The sequence below is a fragment of the Phalacrocorax aristotelis genome, chromosome 27, assembly GCF_949628215.1.
Source record: "Phalacrocorax aristotelis chromosome 27, bGulAri2.1, whole genome shotgun sequence".
Lineage (NCBI taxonomy): Eukaryota > Metazoa > Chordata > Aves > Suliformes > Phalacrocoracidae > Phalacrocorax > Phalacrocorax aristotelis.
Window position 1 is genome coordinate 237,538 of NC_134302.1, and position 24,237 is coordinate 261,774.

The window sequence follows — 24,237 nt, forward strand, 5'->3', positions numbered from 1 at the left end:
TTTTAACATCAAAGCCTTTTAGTTAGGACCGCAAACCTCACTTTTAGGGTCCAAACCCTGGTGTTAAAGCTCAAAGCCTCATTTTGAACCGCAAAACCCTCACTGTGAATTGAGGGATGTGCTGCTTCCACTGTGACCAGTTGTCCTGCCCTCTGCTAATAACAGATGAGCCGTTGGCCGAAGGTGACAAGGGCAGGCTGACAACAAGGCTGCGGCACACCCCGCACGCCGCCGCTTTTCCTGCTAGCCCGCCAGCAAAAGAGCCTGGAAGGCTGAGAAACTGCCGAGGCGCCAAAACAAACCCCAGGCGGCAGAATTGCTAACAATCGCCACGTTGCGCCCGAGTGGGGCTGAGCAGGCCACGTGCACGCTCATGGTGTGGTTCTTGTCCGCGGGTGGCTGAGAAGGTGTGGCTGGGTCAAATCCACTTGCTTCAAGGTATTAATAGCAAAGTGAAATCGCCCACCCCTTCCTTCCCCAAGAGATTGCCTGGATCCATGCGCTTTGCCAGGCTCAAGGCCGGGCCCAGCATCACCAACACCTCAGAAGAAGCAAGCTAGGAAAGCTGCTACCCTGGCTCGCATGTCAGTCCCCCGAGTGCAGAAATCGCGTTAGCGCCTTGCTGATGTCTGCTGGGTTTTGGGTGCAAAGGCTGGGCTGCCCTTGCAGGCGCTTCGGGAGCCACGAGCAGAGCTGCAGACGTGGTGATGGTCAGGTTTGCCAGAGTCCTCAGGCTGGGCAGCCCCTTGAGTTTCCTGTTTCCCAGGGGACGAGAGCTGTCGGTCCCGCTCCCCTCCGTCCGCGCTGAGCAGCTGGGAGTTTGGTACAAGGACACCCTGGGTCAGCGGGTGCTGCGCTGCCATGAGCTGCTGGAAAGCGGGAGCGTCAGGAAGCTCTCCAGGCAATCGCGGTGCCTTCACGGCCGCCGTTTCCCCGTTGCCTTCTGGCTCTCTAAAGAAAAGACTTGCCCAGGGGGGAACAAACGTGGCCTCTCCGGGGAAAAGCCCCTGTGCTGGTTTCGGCTGAGAAGGGGTTAATTCTCCTCACTGTGGGGGTCGGCTACCTTTCCAGCTTCCCAGGCTCTGCCGCGTTGGGGGTGGGGGCTGGGAGGGGCGGGGCCGTGGTGGGGGCGGCTGACCCCGACTGGCCAATGGCACGTTCATTCCATACCATGTAACTCCGTGACCAGTATATTGAGGGGGGGCACTTGCAGCGCGGGGGCGGCGCGGCGTCGGGTCGGCGGGCGGCTGCGGCGCGGGCAGTTTGTTCCGGCGGTTCGTTCCCCATCTCCCCTCCTTTCCCCCCTCCCCCGGGGCTTTGCGCCTCTCGTTGTTCTCCTTTACATTGCATTTCTGTTGTTGTTTCTTTTAATTTTAATTATTAAACTGTTCTTATCCCAACCCACGAGCGTTACCCTTCTGATTCTCTCCCCCACCTACCGGTGGGGAGGGAGCGAGCGACTGTGTGGGGCTGAGCTGCCGGCTAAACCACGACAGCCCCCCTGAGAGGTACACTTGTAACACAAGCCTGGAGCCAGGGTGTGCTGAGGGGGAGTGACCTGCAGGCAGCCGGAGCAGCCAGCAAGGATTGCTGTTTGCTCAGCACGCTCCTGGTGCTACACGTGTGAAGGAGACCAGGGGTTTGGCGTTTGTTGCTCCGGCTTTATTGAGAGAGAGGCATTTTCCTGAGGCACGTTGCACCTCTTCTGCCTGGCTTTTAGCAGCACCAGCAGCACAGCGCTCGCAGGGTGCGTCGTGCTCTTTCCTGCACCCTGGGAGAGCTCAGGCTGAGGACGGTCTGAGCTGCCAGGGAACGGATGGAGAGGTCGCTGTCTTCCTGCAGGGACTGAAGGGCTGTGACAGAAAGAGAGGTGAGATGAAGGGCTGTCTCTGCAGAGGCTTCCAGGCAACCCCTGCACACCGTGGCAGCCCCACCTGCCGCTTTCCCTGGCCAGGAGAAAGCGGCAGCTGCTGCTGCTGCTGCTGCACAGGAATGCCCCAAATGCCCCGACACATTCCCCTGGCCCTGAAGCGCTTCCCTGGAGCAGGGCCAGCCATGGCAGCACCCTGCCCAGGCTCTGTCCCCTGCCCCTCCAGCCCCGGCCAACACAGCGCTGCCCCTACTCACCGCTGCACATCTCGGCCAGCTTCTCCTTGCTTTGGTCCCTCAGGGGCCGCGCGGCAAGCCCTAGGCACAGAGCTCTGTCAGTCCCCCCTGCTCCCCAGCACGCTCCCAGCAGCGCAGCCCCCCGCCCTGCCGGCTGGGCCGCACGCCCTCCTCCCCCTCATCACGGCTGAGCCCGGGGAAGAGCAGCAGCTCAGCGGGGTTGGACTGAGCGAGGCGGCCACCAAGGCCACCTGCGTGGGCAGGGGTGGGAGAGGGAGGCCAAGGCCCTGCGCGGGGCAGCTGGGGCTCAGGCAGCCGCAGGGCTGCTCCTTGGTGCCAGTGCAGCGGCGGGGACTGGGGCCAGGCTGCCCAAAGAGGGACTGCGGGGGCTGTGGCTCACCGATGAACCTCACGGCTGCCTCGCGCAAGGGGGCCTGAGCATCCTTCAGGTATGGCAGGCTCTGATGACAGTATCCTTCGGCCCTGCTCCTGTCCTGCTCCAGCTGGAGAGAGCAGAAGGGTATGGGCATGCCACAGTCCCTCCCCAGTGGGCTGGAGCACTCCCTCCTGCCAGCACCTCCCCGTTCCCCTTCCCCCCCAGCCAATTCCCGTCTCCCAGCAGGGGGCCCTGTGGGGCTGAGGAGCAGAGAGCGCCACAGGCAGAGGTGCCCCAGGGGTGCTGAGACCCTTCCCTCCTGCGGGGTGTGGGGAGGGGAGAGGGGCGTGGAGAAGAGCCCTTGGGCGCTCTCTTCTTGCGCACAGGGAAGGGAAGGCGGCTGCGGCTCACGGCTGTGGGCTCTGGGCTGCAGCAGGGCAGGTGAGGCACATGTGCAGAGCCCACAGCCCAGACACGGCGGGCAGCCCTCGTCCAGCCTGGGCCCTGGGGCCTGCAGCTTGTCCTCACCAAACACTCTCCAATCCTCCACGTCTGCTCTGTCTGCACCAGGTGTCTGAGCTGTTTCCACTTGAGGAGCTCTGCTCCAGCAAGGAGGGCTTCCCTGGAGGCCTGCAGAACAGCAGAAGCTGGGAGATGGCACCACGGCCTGGGGAAGGAGAGCTGGCGTCCCCCTCCTCGTGGCTTTGTTCCTGGGGTGGTCCTGGCCTTGGGAAGGCGGGACATGCCCTGTCCCAAGCATGTGGGGGTCTCTTGGGCACAGCCCTGAGGGGCAGGCATTGAGGCTCAAAGCCCTGGCCTTCCACACCTGCAGGGGCAGCAGGGAAGCCCGTAGGGACGCATGTGTTCACGCCACGGTTCACGGGCCACGGGCTGCTGCTGAGCCCTGCTGGAGCAGGCAAGGCAGGTGTTGGAAATGTCCATGGCAGCTTCTCTGCCCGTGCTTGCGCTGGGTCTGCAGGGACCCTCCCTATGGGCTGTGCTGGAGGAGGGCTGAGCAGTGGGAGCGTGGGTGGGAGGGGATCCCACCTCCCCTTCCAGCTCTGCAGCAAGAGGCACTGGGGGATGAGGAAGGCAGTGGTGGGCCCAGTGCAGGGACGGATGGGAGCTCTGCCCTGTCCGCAGTGCCTCGGGCAGCTGGACCCCAAGGTGACACACACTGCCAGAGTCTGACTGCCAGCAGCTCTTGCCCCTGAACCCAAGGGGTCAGCACGCCCTTCCCTGTGTCACTGGCCAGCTTTGAAATCTCTACCTTGGCCACGGTGTCCGCCTCATCGTGCAAGCGAAAGAAGAGCGGGAGCAGGCATCTTTGCACTTCCTCCTTCATCCTCTGCTTGCCATTCCCCACCACAGTCTCCACGGCGACTCTGAAGAGGCTGATGGAGAGCTCTCTCGTCTCGCCGGACTCCTGTTAGGGGAGAAGGAGAGGGGGACTTGAGAAAGAGCCACTCCGGGCTCCCTGTGAGCATTAGCCCAAGGGCATGAGCATGGCAGGTGTGATGGCAGCTTGGCGGCACCAAGCTGTCAGGGGAAGCTGCGCTGGGCTGCAACGCCCAGAAGCCATCCCACGAGAGCCCAGGGGAGCGAGGAGGGCAGAAGGCCCTGCCCGCGGGGCTGCCCGCAGGTCTGGGGCTGAAGGGCAGCTGTCATTGCCCAGTGCCCCTCTGCGGGGCTCAGTCTCCCACATCAGCCTTACATCGTCAAAGAGGGGTGGGAGCTTCTCCGCCAGCTCCAGAGCAAAGGTGCTGGCCTGCCTCCTCTTCAGGTGAGGCACCACGTTTCTGAAGACCAGCAGGGCCGCCTTCTTGATTTCCGTGCTGTCATCATCGAGCACCTTCATGATGTGTGGCAGGAGGACCTGCATTTTTCTCGCCTGTATGAAAGACACGAGTTTCCTTTTTGTGAAACGGTCAAAGAGCACCCTGGCAAAAACGCTCTGGTCACTGAGCAGCAGATGGCTCGGTAGCCCTGTGTGCCTGGAGAGCTCCCCAGGCAGCCACCAGGCCCCACCACGGCAGGGTGGGCATCTGGAGCGCTCACCCACCCCCTGACTCCCAGCCAAGGCCGAGCCACGGCCCTACCCAGCGCCCCAGCCCCCGGCTGCCAGCATGGCTCCCCTTGACGACACCCTGCTCACCATGTCAGGTCTCTGTGACAGCACAATGAGGCCTCCGAGAAACAGGGAGATTGTCACCAGGCTTGGGTGCCTCCGATAGGTCTCATTGTGGGACGGGTCACCAAAATCCTCTGAGGGAAACTCGCCGGAGGCCATCAGCTGAAGGAAACACAGCAGTGAGACACTGGCAGAGCCTGCGAGGCTCGCTGGAGGGGATCAAGGCCTTCTCTGGTAACTCACAAGCAAGGGGAAGATGCAGGTGGGTTCGCTGCTGGAGCTGAGAAGATTGCGCCACCACTGGTACCGGTGCAATCTGAGGAGTCCCGTTAAGATGTTCTCCAAAGCCTGGGGGACGCGAAGCACCATCTCCCACAGGGCCATGCCCGTGCTGCAAGCGAGAGCGCTGGGTGAGCAGGGCTGCCGCAGCCTCAGCAGCGTGGCCTGGGAGGGTCCTGCAGGAGGCAGAGCCTGCCCCTTGCTTGGGATGCCCCGGGCAGCAGGAGAGGGCTGACGGGGTGCTCCCCGCGGGGCTGGGAGGAGCGTGGTGGCAGGGCTCGGGGCTGCCTGGGCCAGCTTTGGCTGCTGCAGGCCTGGCGGAGCCAGCAGGGCTGGAAAGCGTGCTGGGATGGAGGGCCCTGCTCCTCGGGGGTGTCCTGCAGCATTCCTTGGGTCTGGCAGCCAGAGGGGCTCCGCGTCCCTCTCCCCTCAGGGAACAAGCCCTCATGGCTGTTGGGGCCAGTACCTGTGTCCTGGTGGAGAGAACTTCACCAGGCTGATGGCCACTTGCGCGGGGTACCAGTCGGTCAGCAGGAGAAGCAGTGACAGCACGCTCCGCTGCTCTGACTCCCGGTTGATGCCTTCCAGGTTTTCGTGGAGGCACCTCATGAGCTTTGGCACCTGGAGGGGGGACACAGGGGAGGATGGTGCTGCCAGTGGAGCGCAGCCATTTCCTCAGCTGCCCTTCCCATCCCTCCCTGCTGGCTTAAGGTGGCTTCGGGTGCTCGAGACACCTACACCTGGGCTTGGGAGGGAGGGAGGAGCAAGGCCTGACAGGGCTGAAGGGTAGGGCAATGCAGCCACAGGCCACTTACGTCTGCCAGCCAGAAGTCAGGGTTTCTCATGACCCCATTCAGCATGTTTCTTGCTTCCCCCTTGTCAAAGATGCTGGAGTCTCTCATCGCCTCGATGGCCACAAGGACGATGTCTGTCCTCTCCGAAGGTAGGAGGTATTTTGCAAAGGCCTGTGGGAGGAAGGAAGGGAGGGAAGCCATGTTACACCGAGTGCCCTGGGGGTGCTGCTTCGCGGGGCAGTGCGAGCAGCCCTGGCCAGAGATGCCCGGCAGTGCTGGCGGCAGCGCCTGCAGGAGAGCTGGCAGCAGGGGTTGCAGTCACTGCGCGGGGGAGGATGAGAGGAGGGGCCCCAGGGTGAGGGAGGAAGGCTGGACTCATGGGCACAGTGTGCTGCTTGCCCCTACAGAGAAGCGGGGCTTGCTGGCGGCCAGGAGGGCTGGACCTGCTGCTGGGACACTGGAGAGCAGCCCTCGCATCGTCCCTGCGCTGGGACAGCAGGAACCCTCTCACCAGGGAAGGTGAGGCCCACCAGCCCCACTGATTCTGGATGCCTTTGCTCACACAAGTCCCCCTGCTGATGCCACGGGCAAGAGTCCCAGCAAGGGGGGAGCTCCTTACCATGGCAAAGTCTTCAGCGGTGTCCAAAGAAAGCAGGGAGTTTTCCACAAGGTGCCAATGGAGCTGTTGTGCTTCATCCTTGAGCATTGCCCTGCCTAAAGAGCGGGGAAAACAGGAAAGGGTCAATAAGACACAATAGCTTTGCCAGCCAGCTTAACCAAAGGGCCCCGAGATCTGCTTGCGAGATGGCAGGACACAAGCAGTCAGGGAGGTTTGTGGAGGGCATCAGGAATAGCTTCTTGCTGCAAGCACTGGAGGGACCATCCGGGGTGATGCACAGATGGATCTGCTCTTCACTAACTGGGAAGACATGGCAGCAGTAGCTTTGGCTGTGGGCTCCACAAAAGAGCGCGGTTCAAGGTTCTGAAAGGAGGGTGGAAGGAGAGCAGCAGAGAGCAGACCCTGCACTTCAGGAGAGCATTCAGCTTCTGCAGCAAAATGACAGCTGGGGTGCTATGGGAAGCAGCTGTGAGGGGCAAAGGATGTGATGGAGAGAAGGAGACCCATCAGGAGCCGTGTGCGCGCGAACACATGAAGCCACCACAACTTCTCTTACGTTTTTGATTCTTGATGAACACTCTGAGGTGATCTAGAGCCTGGTAAACTATATACTCTGGCTTTTCATCAGAATATAAGAAAAGGAGGAGACGTCCCATCAGCTGTCCCAGGATTGGGATCTGGATGTCTCCATAGCCATCAGGGGCGTGCGTGTCTCTTCCAAAGTGGCTCCAGCCCTGGGCGAGGGAGGCAGAACAGCAGAAGTGTAGAGGGCAGGCAGCAGGCGCCAAAGCCCTGAACCCAAGAGTGTGTCCAGGGCTGGATCCCTGGTGCGTCAGGGCTTTGCAGGGCCGTGCCGGCCGTGGCTCCCAGAGCAGCTGTGTGGGCAGCAGCCCCGCGCGGGGAGAGCTGCAGGCTGCTCTGGTGCACAGGGAGGGGGACATGGCCTGGCTGGAGGGTGCCTGGCTCCCTACCTCCTGTGCGTAATGGTCAGCCAGCAAACGGCTCAGCACCCTAATCCTCCCCAGGGCTCTCTCCCACACAACTGCTCTCTCAGACTTGGTGTAGTTGAGCAGCACCTGGGAAGAGAGAAGCTGCTGGTGTGCCCTGGGAGCAGACACCTGCTCCGGCAGAAGCAGCACTGCTGACCTCCGGGGCAGGACTCTGCCCTCGCGCAGTCCATTCGAGGCTTCCTGTGATGTCGAGCAAAGCCTGCAGTGGGGTTCCTGCCCTAGGAGTCTCGCAGGCTTGCAGGCTTGGGACGAACACCGCTGGCCAACCTTGAGGCCAGGCAGGAGGGCAAATGCCACCCTCTGCCGCCACTGTGCTCCGGAAGAGCCTGGTGGGCAGCCCCAGGTCACCCCAGGGAGGTGGGCAGCCTCCCTGCAGCGTGCTCTCTCTGCATGGCACTGGGGTGGGGGCCATGCACTCAAGAGTGGACAGTCCCTTCCCCCCAGGCTGAGGAACAGCCCCTGTGAAGCCCCGTCTTTGCACATGCCAGACCTGAAAGATGTTCTGCAGCTCCTCGCTGACTCTGTTGGCAGCAAAGCTGAGCACCACCCTCTCTAGCATCTTGTCCATGGCTCTCAGGGTCTGCAAGGAGGACAAAGAGCTGTGGCAGTGTCTCCTGCTGTCCCTCTCACCCCCAGGAATTTGATCTGAACTCCCAGAGCCAAGGGAGGCCTCCCGTGCTGCGTTGTGGTTCCCCGGGAGAGACGCAGGGGCAGACAGTGTGCTGCGGGCAGAGCAGCCTGCGCCACCGGATGGGACCAGGCCCGCGGGAAGTGCACGAAGGGACGAAGGGATGAGGGTGGGAAAGCAAAGCTGAGACCCTTCATTGCCTTGGATCTCTGGTCATCTCACAGCACAGGGTGGCCCGGGGGCTCTTGTTGGTCACCCAGTGCTTACCTTGATGTAGAGATAAGCGTCCAACCGGCTGCTCATATCCTCTTTTGGAGGAAGCAAGAAGACACTCAAAAAGCAGGCTTCTAGGAGGCTTTGCTCTTTGCCCTCCCGCACCGTCTGCACTGAGCTGCAGGGAGAGAGCGGGGCCTGTCAGAGACTGGTGCTGGGAGCGGTGCCTCGAGGACTGGTGCAGGTGGAGATGGACCTCTGGGGCAGGGGTCCCCAGGAGGGATGGACAGGTACCTCAACTCGGCGATGGCATTCATGGCTCTCAGCCGCACCGCTGTTTCTATTTGGTGCGTGGGCTCCTCTTGTAGCAGGTCCTGCAGAGCAGAAGCAGGATGGCACCCAGCAGCTGCCAGCACCCAGCGCCCCCAGACCCTCTCCCTGCCCAAGTGCTCTTCTCACAGGGAGCCATTGCCGGGAAGACTTGCCCCCTTCCCAAGAGCCGCCGGGTGTCCCCTCACCTTGATATTCTCTGCCAGCTTGTAGCCCTCGCAGAAGACATCCAGGCCCCTTGACAAGCCATGGCACCTGGCCGTTCTGCACAGGGTACAGATGCTGGCAAGAAACCCTATCTTCTGTCCCTCGTCCTGGCAGCCATGGAAAGAGAGGGACAGACAGGGAACGTGAGAGGGGGGCACGGGGCCAGCAGGACTGGAGTACTGGTGGTGCAGTGCCGCGTGGGCGACCTGGGAGAATCCGCTCTGCCCAGCCAGCACACCTCCGGCAGCCCGGCAGCAGAGCCCCTGTCAGCAGACGCTGGCACAGCCACGTTCAAACTGGTGACGGTTACCTTTTCTGTGCTGCTGACAAAGGCGTGGATGAAGTCCACAGTTTCCTTTTCGTCTTGGTACACAGGTAACCACGAGGCATCTAATAGAGGAGGAGAGCAGGGAGGCTTGTAGGGAGGCTTGTAGGGAGGGTCTGGTGGCAGGGTAGAGCAGGGGAGGGAGGTCTGCCCTCCGTCCAGCCCCGTGCCTGCTCCCCTGGCACGTTCTTCCCATGCACGGCAGGGCTGGAGCGTGCCCGGCAGGCGGGCTGCCATGCTGGAGCACAGCACAGCTGGGCAAAGCCCCCAGTGCAACGGGCTGCGGAACTTGCTTGCAGATGGGCGGGAAAGGTCCCCGTCCCACAGCGTTGCTGCCTCCTGCCAGCCCTGCTGCCCCTGGCTGCCCGTGCCCCGGAGCAGGAGCTGGGTCCCCTCTGCTCTCTCCCTCCTTGGGGGAGGCTGTGCCGGGGCCAGCTCCCAGCCCTGAGCATGCCCTGCATTCAGGCCACCGCCCATGGGACCCCCGCTGCCAGCGTGCCGGGGAAACGTGAGCCTGGCGTCGAGCAGGGTGCGCTGGCTGGCCCCAGCCCTGCCCAGACCACCAGGACCCCTCACTCACCAATCTGCAGTGGCTGCACCGTGCACACCTCGTAGGGTTCCGGTGGAGAGCTGCTCTCCTGGGGAGCCCTGTCCTCCTGCCAGGCCACCCTGGGGCGGCTGGGGGGTCTCTCCGCCATGCTGCGGGATGGAGGATAGGGGTAGGAGTGGGGAAGGGGGAGGCTTTGGCAAAACGCCTTGGTGCCGCGGGGCTGCCAGCGGCAGCAGGGGAAGATGTGGGCTGCGCTCGGGGGCTCCTCGCCGTCTCCGTGCTCCTGCCCTGTCCCGTCGCTGTCCTGCTGGACACTGCGGGCTGGGGGCCGCAGCCGCACTTACCACATGCGGCGCAGTGGGGTGTCACAAAGGGAGGTGTCAAAGGGCCCCACTGTGACCCGCCGCCCGGGCAGGGAGGGGCAGGGCGTCCCCTGGGGAGGCACGGGGCCGGCTCAGACCAGGGCACCTGGGTACTCTCCAGGTGCCTCCAGGTCCCCCTTTGCCCTCATGTCCATGCAGGACCTCACAGTGGCCTTCCGGTGTGAAGGGAGCATGTGTGGAGAACTCGGCCGCGATCATTAACGATTAGCACGAGATAACCAAAAGCTTGGAAAATGTCATTAGCACCACAAGAAGTTAGGTAGGATAGAAACACTCGGGATGCTGGCTTCACATTTTTTCATGCCCAGCTCTGAGCTTAAAGCTGAAAGTGATATTTCCTACTGTGCTGCAGCGGAGAAGTTTCCATGTTGCTAAACACCAACCACCTCTCCAACCCCTGCCTGGAGACAACATTGTCCGTGGGCCAAAAAATTCAAATTATTAAACTCTCCTGCAGAAATGGGCTGTTCATGGAAGCTGGCCCGAGGAGCAGGGGTTCAGGCAGGAGGAGTGCCCCAGCAGGTACCCACGGAGGGCTGGAGGTGGTGGTCAGCCACCACCAGTGCAACCATCGGGGAGTTCTCCATCATGGCCACAAACCAGGCTCAGAAAACAAACTGTAAGACAGGGATCTCCATTTCTGAGAGGTTCCCAAAGCCCAAAAGGGGTAAACTTGGGAAGTTGTTTCATGTTCTTTATCCTCTTCCCTGCACAAGCTCTTCATGATGAGAAGATGAGAAGAGATGAAGTGGTAAAATGATGGTTTCTGTGAAGCTAGAGTAAATTTCATCCTTTTAACTTCAGGGCTCTGGGACGTGCTGGAGAGCAACAGGGAGATCCTGAGGGCACATGAGGGTGAAGTTGCCTCGGGGTGCCCTGAGAGGACCCAGGTCGCCAGGGGCCACCCTGCCCCTCCCACCTGGGCGACGGGTCACAGTGGGCCCCTTTGTGACCCGCTGCTTTGAGACCCCCTGGCACTGTATATAGCCGGCGCGGCTCCACCCCACAGTGTCCAACAGGACAGCGGCGGGACAAGGCAGGAGCGTGGAGCTGGCGAGGACTCCCCCAGGCACAGCCCACATCTTGTCCCATTAGCCCTGAGGTGTTTCCCCAAGGCTTCCCCCTTCCCCATCCTTACTCCCTTCCTACATCTCTGAGGATGGTGAATAGACCCCCCAGCCACCCCCTTGTGGCCTGGGAGGAGGTGGGGGTTCCTCAGGAGAGCAGCTCTCCACCGGAGCCCCATGAGGTGTGTGCAGTCCAGCCGCTGCAGGCAGGTGAGTGAGGGGCTCCAGCATCACAGTCTCCAGCCTTGAGGCCCCTGGGGAGGCTGCGCCTGGGGAGTGGGCGTGGGGATGAAGGGCAGAGTTCCTTCCTCTGCCCACTCCTGCCTGCAGCTGTGCTCTACAGCCCTCCCGGCTCTCCTCCTTTGCTAGATGCCAGCTGGCTAGCTGTGTATGAAGAGGAACAGGAAACGGTGGACTTCATCCAGGCTTTTCTCAAGAGCTCAGGAAAGGTAACCGCAGCTATTTCCCTTGCTTCTCTGCCAGCGCCTCCTGATCGGAACCCCAGCTCCGCTGCCTGCTGCTGGCCGGCTGTCGGCTGGGCAGAGCTGCTCTCCCACACGACTCTGCACCCCCAGTGCTCTAGTCCCGCTGGCCATGTCTCCCCTGCTCACACTCCTCCTTCGTCTCTCTATCCCCTGGCTGCCAGGAGGAGACCGAGAAGATGCAGTTCCTCAAGCGCATCTGCACGCTCTGCAGAGCTGCCAGGCACAAGGGCTTGTTGCAGGGCCTGGATGTCTTCTGCCACAGATTTGAGCTGGCCAAGAGCATCAAAGTAAGGGGACACTCGGAGGGTCTGGGGAAGGGGTCAGGCTCCCCAGTCACCGGCACGCTGCGAGGGCAGCATTTGGGCAGGATGAAACATGCATGGACGCTCCAAGGGGACTCAGGTGCTGCTGAGAATCCCCGCCAGCAAAGACCCCAGTGCCAGGGCTGGCAGGGACCGCACTGGGTCTACTGGCACTGGGTGCTGGCGGCTGCCAGGTCCCTCATCCCAATTGTGCTCCGCAGGCACTTCTGGAAGAGGAGCCCAGGGACCAGCTGCGCACGGCTGTGCGGCAGCTTGCCATGGATGCCATTGCCGCCTTGAGGTACCTGCCCATCCCTCCTGGGGACCCCTGCCCTGGAGGTCCATGCCCTGAGGTGCCTGAGGCCTCCAGGCACCTCTCCCCAACACCAGCGTCCAACAGGCCCCTCTCTCTCTTTGCAGCTCAGTAGAGACAGTGCTGGAGGGCCAGAAGGAAAGCCTCATACATGCCTGCTTCACCAGCGTCTTCTCGCTCCCTCCAGAAGAGGACATGCAGGGTCTGGATGCTTCTCTCTACTGCCAGGTATGTGCTGAGCGAGCCCCTGGTCCCTCTGGGCTGCCCTGTGCCAGGAGATGGCTGCAGATCCAAGGCAGATTCAGGGTGTCGGTTTTGCTTTCCCGCTCTCGTCCCTTCGTCCCCTCCTCATGGGCCTGGCTGCGTCCAGGCCTCTCTGCCCCGAGGCCTCCCCCAGGCATCGCGAGGCAGCACGGATGTCCTCCTTGGTGCTGGGAGTTCAGGTCCATCTCCTGAGGGTGAGAGGGACTGCCAAAAGATGCCACCACCCTCTGTCCTCCTTGCAGACCCTGGATGCCATGGACAGCATGCTGCGTGTGTTGGTGTTCAGCTCTCCTGCCTCTGGCCTCAGCAAGGAGCTGCAGACTGTCTTGAAGGTCTGGCATTTGCAAAGATCAGGGTTGGCAGGGGCTGTTCATCTCCCTGGAGGGAAGGGACTGTCCACTCCTGAGTGGACGGTCTCCACCTCAGTGCCATGCAGGGTGCCCACCTCCCCTGGGGGAGCTGAGGGCTGCGCACAATGCTCTTCTGGAGCCCGGTGTCCCCGGGCTGCAGTCAAAGTCCCTTTCCCCTCCACAGACTTCCTCCTGTGTCATGGTAAAGCCTTGCCAGCTCAGGTCCCCAAAGCTTTTCTAGCACCAAAGCAATGGGGGAAATTTGGGCCCTCTCCTTCAGCACCCTGCGTTCCTCCCCCGACCCAAATGGGGCAGAGACCCCACTGGGACCTGCACGGGGAGCCTGGCCCTGAAGTCCTCCTCCCCTGGCTTCCCAGGGGGGCATACCCCCAAGCCTGGACTGTGTGAGTCCAGTCAGGAGTTCAGCAGCTCTGCTTCTGCTGGAGTGGGCCTCAGCTCCCCGGCAGATTGGCAGCTTCTCTCCTCTCCTCCCCTCCCAGATGCTGCTGACCTTGACCAACTCCCAAAGTGCAGCTGTGCGCACAAGGGCCTTGAGGAGGATTCAGAGGCTGAGCCACGTGCTGGCCAGATGGCCCTCACTGGAGGTAAGGAGGCAGGCAGCCTCCAGCCAGGACATCTCCCCTTCCCTGTGCACACCTGAGCAGCGTGCAGCTCAGGGTTCCTGCCAGGCCTTGGGCACCACTCAGCAAGGCTCTGCCCTGAAGCGAGGGTCTTGGTCCCGTGGACTCCTCTCCCCAGTCCCATCTCTGCCAGGACCTGGAGCTGCACCCAGCCCCGTCCCTGTGTGGGGCAGCACTGCCCCAGGAGCCTGGTGGGAGCTGCCCAGCTCTAGCTGCTTGGAGAGCTGGGGCCACCAGGGCCCTGCAAAGCTCTGAACCGCCTGAGATACTGCCCTGGGCACAGTCTTGGGTTCACGGCTTTGACCCCAACGGCCTCGCCTCAGCCCTTCTGCTGTTCTGTCTCCCTCCCCCAGGCCTGGCAAGATGAGTTCAGCCACGGCTGCTACACAGAGGTCCAGATCCCCATCCTGGGACGGCTACTGGGATGTCTCATCCTTCTCAGCTCTTGCAAGGAAGAAGAGAGCAGCCACGTGGCTTCAGATGCTCTTGACTCCATCTACAGGTTCATCTGTAAGCGAGAAAGTAAGAGGAGCTGTGTCGTGGGCTGGGTCCCTCCACACACAGACTTCTCCTGATAGCGTCTGCTCCTCTTCCTGGGCATCGCGCTGGACCGTTCTGGTGCTTGCAGGAGGCTCTCTGTCACAGTCTGCCAGCTTCCCTGACCTCCCTGGCCCTTTGCAGCTGCTTCCCATAGGATCCCAGCTATCATTTTTCTGCGGAGCGGAGTGCTCTCCTGAAGTCCAGGATCCACTCTCTGCTGCTCTCCTTCCTTGTTCCTTTCAGGATCTTGAGCCCCCCTGTTTTGTGGTCCTCACACCCACAGCTACCATCGATTACCACAGCCTGAAACCAATTCTTCCCTCTCATTGAACAGCAGATCAGGCTGGGCGTCACCCCGGCTGCACCCTCCAATGCCTGTGGCAAGAAGCTGACCCTGACACCCTCCAGAAATCCCCTTGCCCACCACCACCTACCCTGACTGTGGGTCGTAACCCCTCGCCGCGGCCATTCCAAAAAGCTCTTTTCAGCGTTTGGTAAGCTTGTTGGCAAAGTTGCTGCCTCCTAACAACAGCTCTTTGTTTTCCCCTCCCCATTTAGGTAGGACGCGGTCAGAGGACAAGCCACAGCATCAACAGGCCCAAAGGGAATGGGAAGCTGAGAGCACTTCCTCGTGTTCTTTGCTCCACAAAGCCAGCACCCTGATCATGGTAATGATCTCCCCCCTTGCTGGGACTCTTGCCTGTGGCATCAGCAGGGGACTTGTGTGAGCAAAGGCATCCAGAATCAGTGGGGCTGGCGTGGCCTTGCTGTCCCTGCTGAGAGGGTTCCTGCTGTCCCGGCGCAGGGACGATGCGAGGGCTGCTCTCCAGTGTCCCAGCAGAAGCTCCAGCCCTCCTGGCCACCAGCAAGCCCCGCTTCTCTGTAGGGGCAAGCAGCACCATCAGGGCAGTTGTGTGACATGTATTCCCTTCCTCCCTCCCGTAGGCAGGTAAAAACTACCTCCGGCCTTCTGAGAAGACAGGCATTGTCCTCACAGCCATTGAAGCCATGAGGCACTCCAGCACCTATGACAAGCAGGTGGCCAGGGCGGTGCTGAACAGGACCATGAGAGACCCTGCCTCCTGGCTGACAGATGTAAGTAGCTGGCCTGGCCTGCCCTTGAGCCCTTTCAAGCCTTATGCCTTGCCCTGCCTTTGCCCCGCCTGTCCCTGCCTTTGCCCTGCTGTGCCTTGCGTCAGGCACCTAAAGCCATTTTGAGCCACCGGAGAAGGATGGGAAGTTTCAGTGGTGGCAGCTGAGGAAACGGCTGCACTGCAGTGGCAGCGCCACCTTCACCTGTGGCCCCTCCAGGTGCCAAGCATCGTGAGGTGCATCCATGAAAGCCTGCAGTCCACCAGCACAGTGTCAGCCTGGGAGAGCCTGGAAGCCCTGCTTGTCTTCCTGGCCTGCAAGTACCCCAGGGAACTGGTCTTCAGCATGGTGATCAATGTCCCACTATGTGACAGGTATGAGCCCCGACAGACCCAAGGGCTTGCTCCATTTGGGGAGAGGGGTCCCAGAGGCTCCCTTGGCTGCGAGAGACACTGAAAACTGCACGACATCCCCGAGGAGCGGGACCCTCCATCCCACCACATTTCCCAGCCCTGGAGGGTCATCCAGGCCTACAGCAGGCAAAGCTGGCCAAGCCAGGGCCCAGCGCTCCTCCCAGCCCCACGAGGAACACCACCTCAGCCCTCTCCTGCTTGCCCCCAAGCGAGGGGGGCGGGCAGCGCCAGGGCTGCGAGGCAGCCCAGGACTGGCTGGACTAGCCTGGGCACAGTGCCATGACTGCGGCAGCTCTGCTGACGAAATGCTCTGTGCTTGGCAGCGCTGCCCTGTCCATGTGGGGGCTGATGCTCTTCCAGAACAAGACACCGGCTAAGTTCCTGCCCGAGCTGAAGACAATCGTTAATTCACGGAAACGGCGGCACCGCAAGCTGATAAGCACCGCTGTGTTGCACGCCTGCAACATTCAGGAGGCAGTAAGTGACCAGACCTGGCCTTGCTCACCCTTGGGGATGCGCACGGCCAGGGACAGGAGACGCTTGTCGCGTCCTGTGTGCCCTGCCTCCTTTGGGCCAACTCTTGCTCTCCAGTCGCTCCTCAGAGGCGTGAGAGCAAGAGGCTGCTGACAGTGGGAGGACAGGAGGAGCCAGCAAAGGCACTGCGCGGTCCTCCATGGGCAGGGCTGCTCCCACAACAGGCTGTCTGGTCCCGGTGCCCTTTCCCTGAGCTGCCAGTGGGAAGCAGGAGCCCCACGGGCTCTGCCCGTCTCTCACTGCCATCTTCGTTTCAGGTGCAAGACTGCACCAATGCTGAATGGCTGCGTTTTTCCTCCACGCAACTCCTCCAGGAGCACCTGAGGGGTCCAAACCTGGGGCTTCACTGGCTGGTGCTCAAGGGTCTCATCACCCTCTCAGAAAGACCCAAGACGGTGAGCAAGGCGTCAGGTTGAGCCACGTTGGCCAACACGGTGGCTTGGCCTTGGCTGGCAGTCAGGAGACGACTGCTCTCCCGCATACCACGTCTGTCTCCAGCCAGGACTGCTGCTGCCGTGATTGCTGCACCAGAAGCTGGAGGGGAGGCTGGTGCTCAGCAGCCAGAACATGTTTGCCAGGGTGGTCTCTGAACGCTTCACAAAGAGGAAATTCTGTGCTTCATCCAGGCAGGAAAAATCCAGGTCCTGCTGCCAGATGTTGTGGAGACCCTGCAGGATGCCAGCAAAGACATCAAGAGGATGGCCCTGCTGGTCTTCCAAAACATGGTGCATTATATGAAGAGGAAGAAGGCCAGCCGCACCGCTCTCCAGTTCTCAGAGAAGCTCCTGCTGCTCTTTGATGATGTAAGGCTGCTGCGGGAGCCTGAGCTCTGCAGATGGATGCTGGCCCATGATAGTTGCCCTTCAGCCCAGCCCTATGTTGGCATGACCTTCTCCCCTCCTTGAGCGATCCCTCAGGGCTGTGTTCTGGGCTCTGCAGCCCATCACGGCTTCCCCCTGGCAGGCTGATGCCTCTGGGCAACTTGCGACCCCTGTGCTGGAGCCCAGCCCGGCCCCTGTGCAAAGCATCTGCAGACCAAGAGCTGCTCTCCAAGCCCTGAGAGCTCCCCCAGCTGCGTGGCCATGCAGCAGTGGGCAGGATCCGACCGCAGAGCAGCTCCCCTCCAATCGGCCGCGCCAACGCCTTTGCTCATCGTGTCCTGCCCTCCTGTCCTCCTCCCTACCAGGAGTGCAGCCAGCTGCGAGAGACCTCCATCTGCCTCTTCAAAGACCTGATGGAGGCTGTGGTGTGGTGTGACAGAAGGAGGATGAAGACCAAAGTGCGGAGGGGGCTGCTCCCGCTCTTCTTCCACATGAGTGACCAGAGCCCGAGCGTGGCCAAGGTGCAGATTTCAAAGCTGGCTAGTGATATGGGGAAAGGTGTGACGACACCACCGGGGTGCTCTGGGTGTGCTGGGTCAGGGCTGCTGGCAGCTGGCACGGGCGTTTCCCAGAGCTGCCCTACCTGGTCAGCAGGTCTCAGCAGCAGCAGCCCGTGGCCACCGAGGCCTGAACGCACCCTAAGGGCTGCCCAGATTTCCCTGCAGCTGTTGGAAACCAGGGCTTTGAGCCCCTGCCCCCCAGGGCTGTGCCCAAGGGTACCCGAGATGTTTAGGCCAGCACATGTCCCAGCTCCCTAAGGGCAGGATCACTCCAGGGCTCAGAGCTCTGCCCACCTGGAACCGGGGCAGCTCCAGCTGAGGAGCCAAGTGTCCCTCTGGGGGATGCCCATGGGAGGTGCTGCTGGCTCTGCCCTGCCCCAGGGCCTCTGGGACTGGGGCCCTCACCGCCTACAGCGTGAGCCCACAGCTCTTGCGAATCTGTTCTGCTGGCTGGCAGGATGAGATACCTGAGGTGGTGGCTGGGAACGGCTGGCAGCCCGGCCAAGAGCAAGGGGATGCCAGGTCTCCTTTCCCAGGCCGTGGTTCCACCTCCCATCCTCTGCTGCTCTGCAGGTCTCTAGGAAAGCCCTCGCTGTTGTGGCAAAGATCCTGGAATGGGAAGAGCTCAGGCACGTGATCTGCCCACATCAGACTCAGAGGATCACAGAGTGCTTGGTAAGGACAACCCCCAAGCTCCAGGGCCCTCCCTTACCCTCGAGCACAGAGGCCGCAAGGGCTCTTCTCCAGTCCACTCTCCCCTCCCCACCATGTGGGCCCTGGCAGATGGACAAAGGGGTCTCTGGACCCCCGGACCACCCTCTGCCTGTGGCTCTCTCTGCTCCTCAGCCCTACAGGGCTCTGGCTGGGAAATGGGAACAGCGTGGGGGGAAGGTGGGGGGAAGGGGATCACTGGCTGGAGGGAGTGCTCCAGCCCACTGGGGAGGGTCCCTGCCAGCCCCATGCCCTTCTGCTCTCTCCAGCTGGTGCAGGACAGCAGCAGGGTTGAAGAATACCTGCAGCAGAGCCTGCCATACCTGAAGGATGCTCAGGCCCCCTTGCGCGAGGCAGCCGTGAGGTTCATCGGTGAGCCACAGCCCCCGCAGTCCCTCTTTGGGCAGCCTGGCCCCAGTCCCCGCCGCTGCACTGGCACCAAGGAGCAGCCCTGCAGCTGCCCGAGCCCCAGCTGCCCCGCGCAGGGCCTTGGCCTCCCTCTCCCACCCCTGCCCACGCAGGTGGCCTTGGTGGCCGCCTCGCTCAGTCCAACCCCGCTGAGCTGCTGCTCTTCCCCGGGCTCAGCCCTGATGAGGGGGAGGAGGGCGTGCGGCCCAGCCGGCAGGGCGGGGGGCTGCGCTGCTGGGAGCGTGCTGGGGAGCAGGGGGGACTGACAGAGCTCTGTGCCTAGGGCTTGCCGCGCGGCCCCTGAGGGACCAAAGCAAGGAGAAGCTGGCCGAGATGTGCAGCGGTGAGTAGGGGCAGTGCTGTGTTGGCCGGGGCTGGAGGGGCAGGGGACAGAGCCTGGGCAGGGTGCTGCCATGGCTGGCCCTGCTCCAGGGAAGCGCTTCAGGGCCAGGGGAATGTGTCGGGGCATTTGGGGCATTCCTGTGCAGCAGCAGCAGCAGCAGCCGCTTTCACCTGACCAGGGAAAGCGGCAGGTGGGGCTGCCACGGTGTGCAGGGGATGCCTGGAAGCCTCTGCAGAGACAGCCCTTCATCTCACCTCTCGTTCTGTCACAGCCCTTCAGTCCCTGCAGGAAGACAGCGACCTCTCCATCCGTTCCCTGGCAGCTCAGACCGTCCTCAGCCTGAGCTCTCCCAGGGTGCAGGAAAGAGCACGACGCATCCTGCGAGCGCTGTGCTGCTGGTGCTGCTAAAAGCCAGGCAGAAGAGGTGCAACGTGCCTCAGGAAAATGCCTGTCTCTCAATAAAGCCGGAGCAACAAACGCCAAACCCCTGGTCTCCTTCACACGTGTAGCACCAGGAGCGTGCTGAGCAAACAGCATCCTTGCTGGCTGCTCCTGCTGCCTGCAGGTCACTCCCCCTCAGCACACCCTGGCTCCAGGCTTGTGTTACAAGTGTACCTCTCAGGGGGGCTGTCGTGGTTTAGCCGGCAGCTCAGCCCCACACAGTCGCTCGCTCCCTCCCCACCGGTAGGTGGGGGAGAGAATCAGAAGGGTAACGCTCGTGGGTTGGGATAAGAACAGTTTAATAATTAAAATTAAAAGAAACAACAGTAGAAATGCAATGTAAAGGAGAACAACGAGAGGCGCAAAGCCCCGTGGGAGGGGGGAAGGGAGGGGAGAGGGGGAACGAACCGCCGGAACAAACCGCCCGCGCCGCAGCCGCCCGCCGACCCGACGCCGCGCCGCCCCCGCGCTGCAAGTGCCCCCCCTCAATATACTGGTCACGGAGTTACATGGTATGGAATGAACGTGCCATTGGCCAGTCGGGGTCAGCCGCCCCCACCACGGCCCCGCCCCTCCCAGCCCCCCCCCCCTACGCGGCAGAGCCTGGGAAGCTGGAAAGGTAGCCGACCCCCACAGTGAGGAGAATTAACCCCTTCTCAGCCGAAACCAGCACAGGGGCTTTTCCCCGGAGAGGCCACGTTTGTTCCCCCCTGGGCAAGTCTTTTCTTTAGAGAGCCAGAAGGCAACGGGGAAACGGCAGCGTGAAGGCACCGCGATTGCCTGGAGAGCTTCCTGACGCTCCCGCTTTCCAGCAGCTCGTGGCAGCGCAGCACCCGCTGACCCAGGGCGTCCTTGTACCAGACTCCCAGCTGCTCAGCGGGGACGGAGGGGAGCGGGACCGACAGCTCTCGTCCCCTGGGAAACAGGAAACTCAAGGGGCTGCCCAGCCTGAGGACTCTGGCAAACCTGACCATCACCACGTCTGCAGCTCTGCTCGTGGCTCCCGAAGCGCCTGCAAGGGCAGCCCAGCCTTTGCACCCAAAACCCAGCAGACATCAGCAAGGCGCTAACGCGATTTCTGCACTCGGGGGACTGACATGCGAGCCAGGGTAGCAGCTTTCCTAGCTTTCTTCTTCTGAGGTGTTGGTGATGCTGGGCCCAGCCTTGAGCCTGGCAAAGCGCATGGATCCAGGCAATCTCTTGGGGAAGGAAGGGGTGGGCGACTTCACTTTGCTATTAATACCTTGAAGCAAGTGGATTTGACCCAGCCACACCTTCTCAGCCACCCGCGGACAAGAACCACACCATGAGCGTGCACGTGGCCTGCTCAGCCCCACTCGGGCGCAACGTGGCGATTGTTAGCAATTCTGCCGCCTGGGGTTTGTTTTGGCGCCTCGGCAGTTTCTCAGCCTTCCAGGCTCTTTTGCTGGCGGGCTAGCAGGAAAAGCGGCGGCGTGCGGGGTGTGCCGCAGCCTTGTTGTCAGCCTGCCCTTGTCACCTTCGGCCAACGGCTCATCTGTTATTAGCAGAGGGCAGGACAACTGGTCACAGTGGAAGCAGCACATCCCTCAATTCACAGTGAGGGTTTCGCTGTTCAAAACGAGGCTTTCAGCTTTAACACCGGGGTTTGGACCCTAAAAGTGAGGTTTGCGGTCCTAACTATAAGGCTTTGATGTGAAAAGAGGGTTTGGGTGCTTTAAAGTGATTCTTTGGGACCTAAGAATGAGGGCTTGTCCCTCAAGAGGTGGAGTTTGGAGCCTAAATGTGATACATAAAAATATATAAAAGTGGGATATAAAACTGAGGCTTTGAGCCTTAAATACAGATTTGAAGCGTATAAGTGACGCTTTGGGACAGAAACCTGAGGCTTTGAGTGTTAAAAGAGGGGCTTGGGCCATAAATGTGAGGGCAGGGGGCTCTAAAAATGAGGCTTTGACCCTAAAGAAGACAGGTTGAGAGCCTGAAAGTGAGGGTTTGGGACCTAAAAATGAGGCTATCATCCCTAATAGAGGGGTTTGGAACTTGAAACTGAGGCTTTGAGAGTTAAAAGAGGGGATTGGACCCTGAAACTGAGGGTTTGAGACCTCTAAATGAGGCTTTGTGTCTTTAAAATTGGGGACTGGACCCTGAAAGGGAAGGTTTGGAGAACTTAAAATGAGGCGTTGATCCTAAAAAGACAGGTAGGTTTGAAGCCTAAAAGTGACGCTTTGGGACAGAAAACTGAGGCTTTGAGTGTTAAAAGAGGGGCTTATGCATAAATGTGAGGGTTTGGGACCCTAAAAATGAGGCTTGGACCCCAAAAAATGCAGGTTGAGAGCCTGAAAGTGAGGGTTTGTCACTTTAAAATGAGGCTTTAACCCCTAATAGAGATTAGAAGAGTGTATCTGTCACGCAGCAAGGGTAGGGCACGGGAAGGGTGGTCAGCTCCAGCCTCCCCGTGGGTCTGTGGGCATCGCAGCGAGGCCCCAGCAAGCACCTGCTGTTGCTGCTTCGCCACTTCCCCACGCCGTGATGGAGTCCGGCGGGTTTGCAAGCACAGTGCGAAGGTGCTAAGGGGGCTGGAGGGCAACCGCAGGGGTCCTAGAGGGGCTAGAGGACAAAGAGAGTGCCTTGGTCGCCATGACTGCCTCAGAAAGAAAGGGGTCCTCAGGGGCCCAGATGAACCATGGGAGGCCCTGGGCCCTGACAAACCCCTCTGGAGGAGTGCTGAGGGGAGTGAGGTGGTACTGTAGAGTGGAGGGGGCCAGGCCCCAGTCTCGTGGGGTTTCATGGCTGCTAGAGGTCCTGCAGAAGAGGGGCCTCCACTGGCCCCAGAGAAGGCCCACGGTGGGCTTTTGCGCCCAAGCAGGGCCAAGGGAGGGTTCCTGAGGCTCAAAGGGAGGGAACAAGGAGGCGAACGGAGGGGTGCTGCGGGGACCAGGGGGCAAGCTGAGGCCTCTGGAGCACATCAAAAGGGGCACTGGGGCACTGAGAGGTTCTGAGGGGGCAACCGCGTCAGGCTGAGGCAACCCGAGGGGCAACTGAGGCAACAGAGGCTGTTCGGAGGGGACTAGCGGCTATGAGGAGGCCTCCAGGCCTCAGGACACTGGAAGGGAAGCATAACAAGTCTCCAGGGGATCCGACGGCAAAAAGAGAGTCACCCCCCCTTACATTTCTGAGGCAGCTGGGGTTTATCCACCGCTTTCCCATGCAGTCCCCAGCTCTCCCCAGTTGCCCTCAGCCAGGCAGCTCGCACGCCCACACCCAGCCAGCTTGGGCAGAGCAGGGCTCTGAAGGTGCCTGAGCGTGGTCACGCTGGGCAGCGGCTCCTTGGCACCTCTCAGGCTGTCAGAGCAGGGGGCAGAGGCGGGAGCTCTTCCAGGGTCCCTTGGCCTTTGTTGGGGTGCCTCGGACTGCCTCCGTGGAACAGGCACGCTCAGGCAACAGCACCGTGACTACAGCTCCTGGCACGTCCTGTGGACCAACGTGGCCGCACAGCAGGCCTCTACCAGAAGATGACAGCTCCCGGCAGGCGCGGCAGGCCAACATGGCTGCCCAGAGGGGCTGTGCTGGAAGACTACGGCTGCCGGCATGACGAGGACCGTGGCCCTTCCCTTAGAGTTTATCCTGCTGGGGGCCAAACTTCCCCCTTTAACCCAAAGCCCCCACAGAGGACGCAGCGTAGCCCTGCCGCACCGGCCCGGGGCTCCAGTGCCCCGGCGATACCACACAGCTATCCCCCAGGGGCAGCTCGAGCTCCCGCAGAGGGGTCTGGGGTGCAAGGAAGGCCTCCCGAGGGACCCTGAGTAGGCCAGAGCTGGAAGAGGTCTTCAGAGCGGGGAAAGGCTGAAATTGTAAGAGGGTGTCCTCCGTCATGGTCACAAAGCAGACCGAGAAGAAAAGCAGGGAATCTCCATTTCTGGGAACTTCCAAATCCCAAAAGGGCAATCTCAGTGGAAGAAGCTTAAGCTCCTTTTCCCTCTTCTCCGCACAAGCTCTTCTTCTTTGCTGGGAGGAAGACAAGAGTTGAGCCGGCCCCGTGCCTCCCCAGGGGACGCCCTGCCCCTCCCTGCCTGGGCGGCGGGTCACAGTGGGGCCCTTTGACACCTCCCTTTGTGACACCCCACTGCGTCGCATGTGGTAAGTGCGGCTGCGGCCCCCAGCACGCAGTGTCCAGCAGGACAGCGACGGGACAGGGCAGGAGCACGGAGATGGCGAGGAGCCCCCGAGCGCAGCCCACGGCTTCCCCTGCTGCCGCTGGCAGCCCCGCGGCACCAAGGCGTTTTGCCAAAGCCTCCCCCTTCCCCACTCCTACCCCTTTCCTCCATCCCGCAGCATGGCGGAGAGACCCCCCAGCCGCCCCAGGGTGGCCTGGCAGGAGGACAGGGCTCCCCAGGAGAGCAGCTCTCCACCGGAACCCTACGAGGTGTGCACGGTGCAGCCACTGCAGATTGGTGAGTGAGGGGTCCTGTTGGTCTGGGCAGGGCTGGGGCCAGCCAGCGCACCCTGCTCGATGCCAGGCTCACGTTTCCCCGGCACGCTGGCAGCGGGGGTCCCATGGGCGGTGGCCTGAATGCAGGGCATGCTCAGGGCTGGGAGCTGGCCCCGGCACAGCCTCCCCCAAGGAGGGAGAGAGCAGAGGGGACCCAGCTCCTGCTCCGGGGCACGGGCAGCCAGGGGCAGCTGGGCTGGCAGGAGGCAGCAACGCTGTGGGACGGGGACCTTTCCCGCCCATCTGCAAGCAGGTTCCGCAGCCCGTTGCACTGGGGGCTTTGCCCAGCTGTGCTGTGCTCCAGCATGGCAGCCCGCCTGCCGGGCACGCTCCATCCCTGCCGTGCATGGGAAGAACGCACCAGGGGAGCAGGCACGGGGCTGGACGGAGGGCAGACCTCCCTCCCCTGCTCTACCCTGCCACCGGACCCTCCCTACAAGCCTCCCTACAAGCCTCCCTGCTCTCCTCCTCTATTAGATGCCTCGTGGTTACCTGTGTACCAAGACGAAAAGGAAACCGTGGACTCCATC

General features: G+C 61.7%; 2 protein-coding genes across 2 annotated transcripts in view; one reads left to right on the forward strand and one right to left on the reverse strand.

Moving 5' to 3' along the window:
- Positions 1-611: 611 nt before the first annotated feature.
- The window catches only part of LOC142048775 (maestro heat-like repeat family member 5), a 38,481-nt gene continuing 14,855 nt past the window's right edge, over positions 612-24,237 (reverse strand). Inside the window, exons 11-13 of the mRNA XM_075075968.1 lie at positions 2,507-2,609; positions 1,771-1,853; positions 612-866 (exon numbers count right to left, since the gene is read on the reverse strand). Coding sequence (XP_074932069.1) covers positions 612-866; positions 1,771-1,853; positions 2,507-2,609 — 441 coding nt within the window. The remainder of the gene's footprint in view (positions 867-1,770; positions 1,854-2,506; positions 2,610-24,237) is intronic.
- Positions 10,390-18,605, forward strand: LOC142048800 (maestro heat-like repeat-containing protein family member 1). Its single transcript, XM_075075999.1, has 18 exons — positions 10,390-11,228; positions 11,388-11,467; positions 11,665-11,790; positions 12,027-12,106; positions 12,226-12,346; positions 12,625-12,714; positions 13,233-13,337; positions 13,727-13,895; positions 14,472-14,581; positions 14,859-15,008; positions 15,225-15,379; positions 15,742-15,895; positions 16,210-16,347; positions 16,579-16,755; positions 17,139-17,294; positions 17,907-18,008; positions 18,314-18,416; positions 18,592-18,605. Exons 1-18 carry the CDS (start codon positions 11,111-11,113, stop codon positions 18,603-18,605), a joined length of 2,148 nt encoding a protein of 715 aa, XP_074932100.1. The 5' UTR covers positions 10,390-11,110.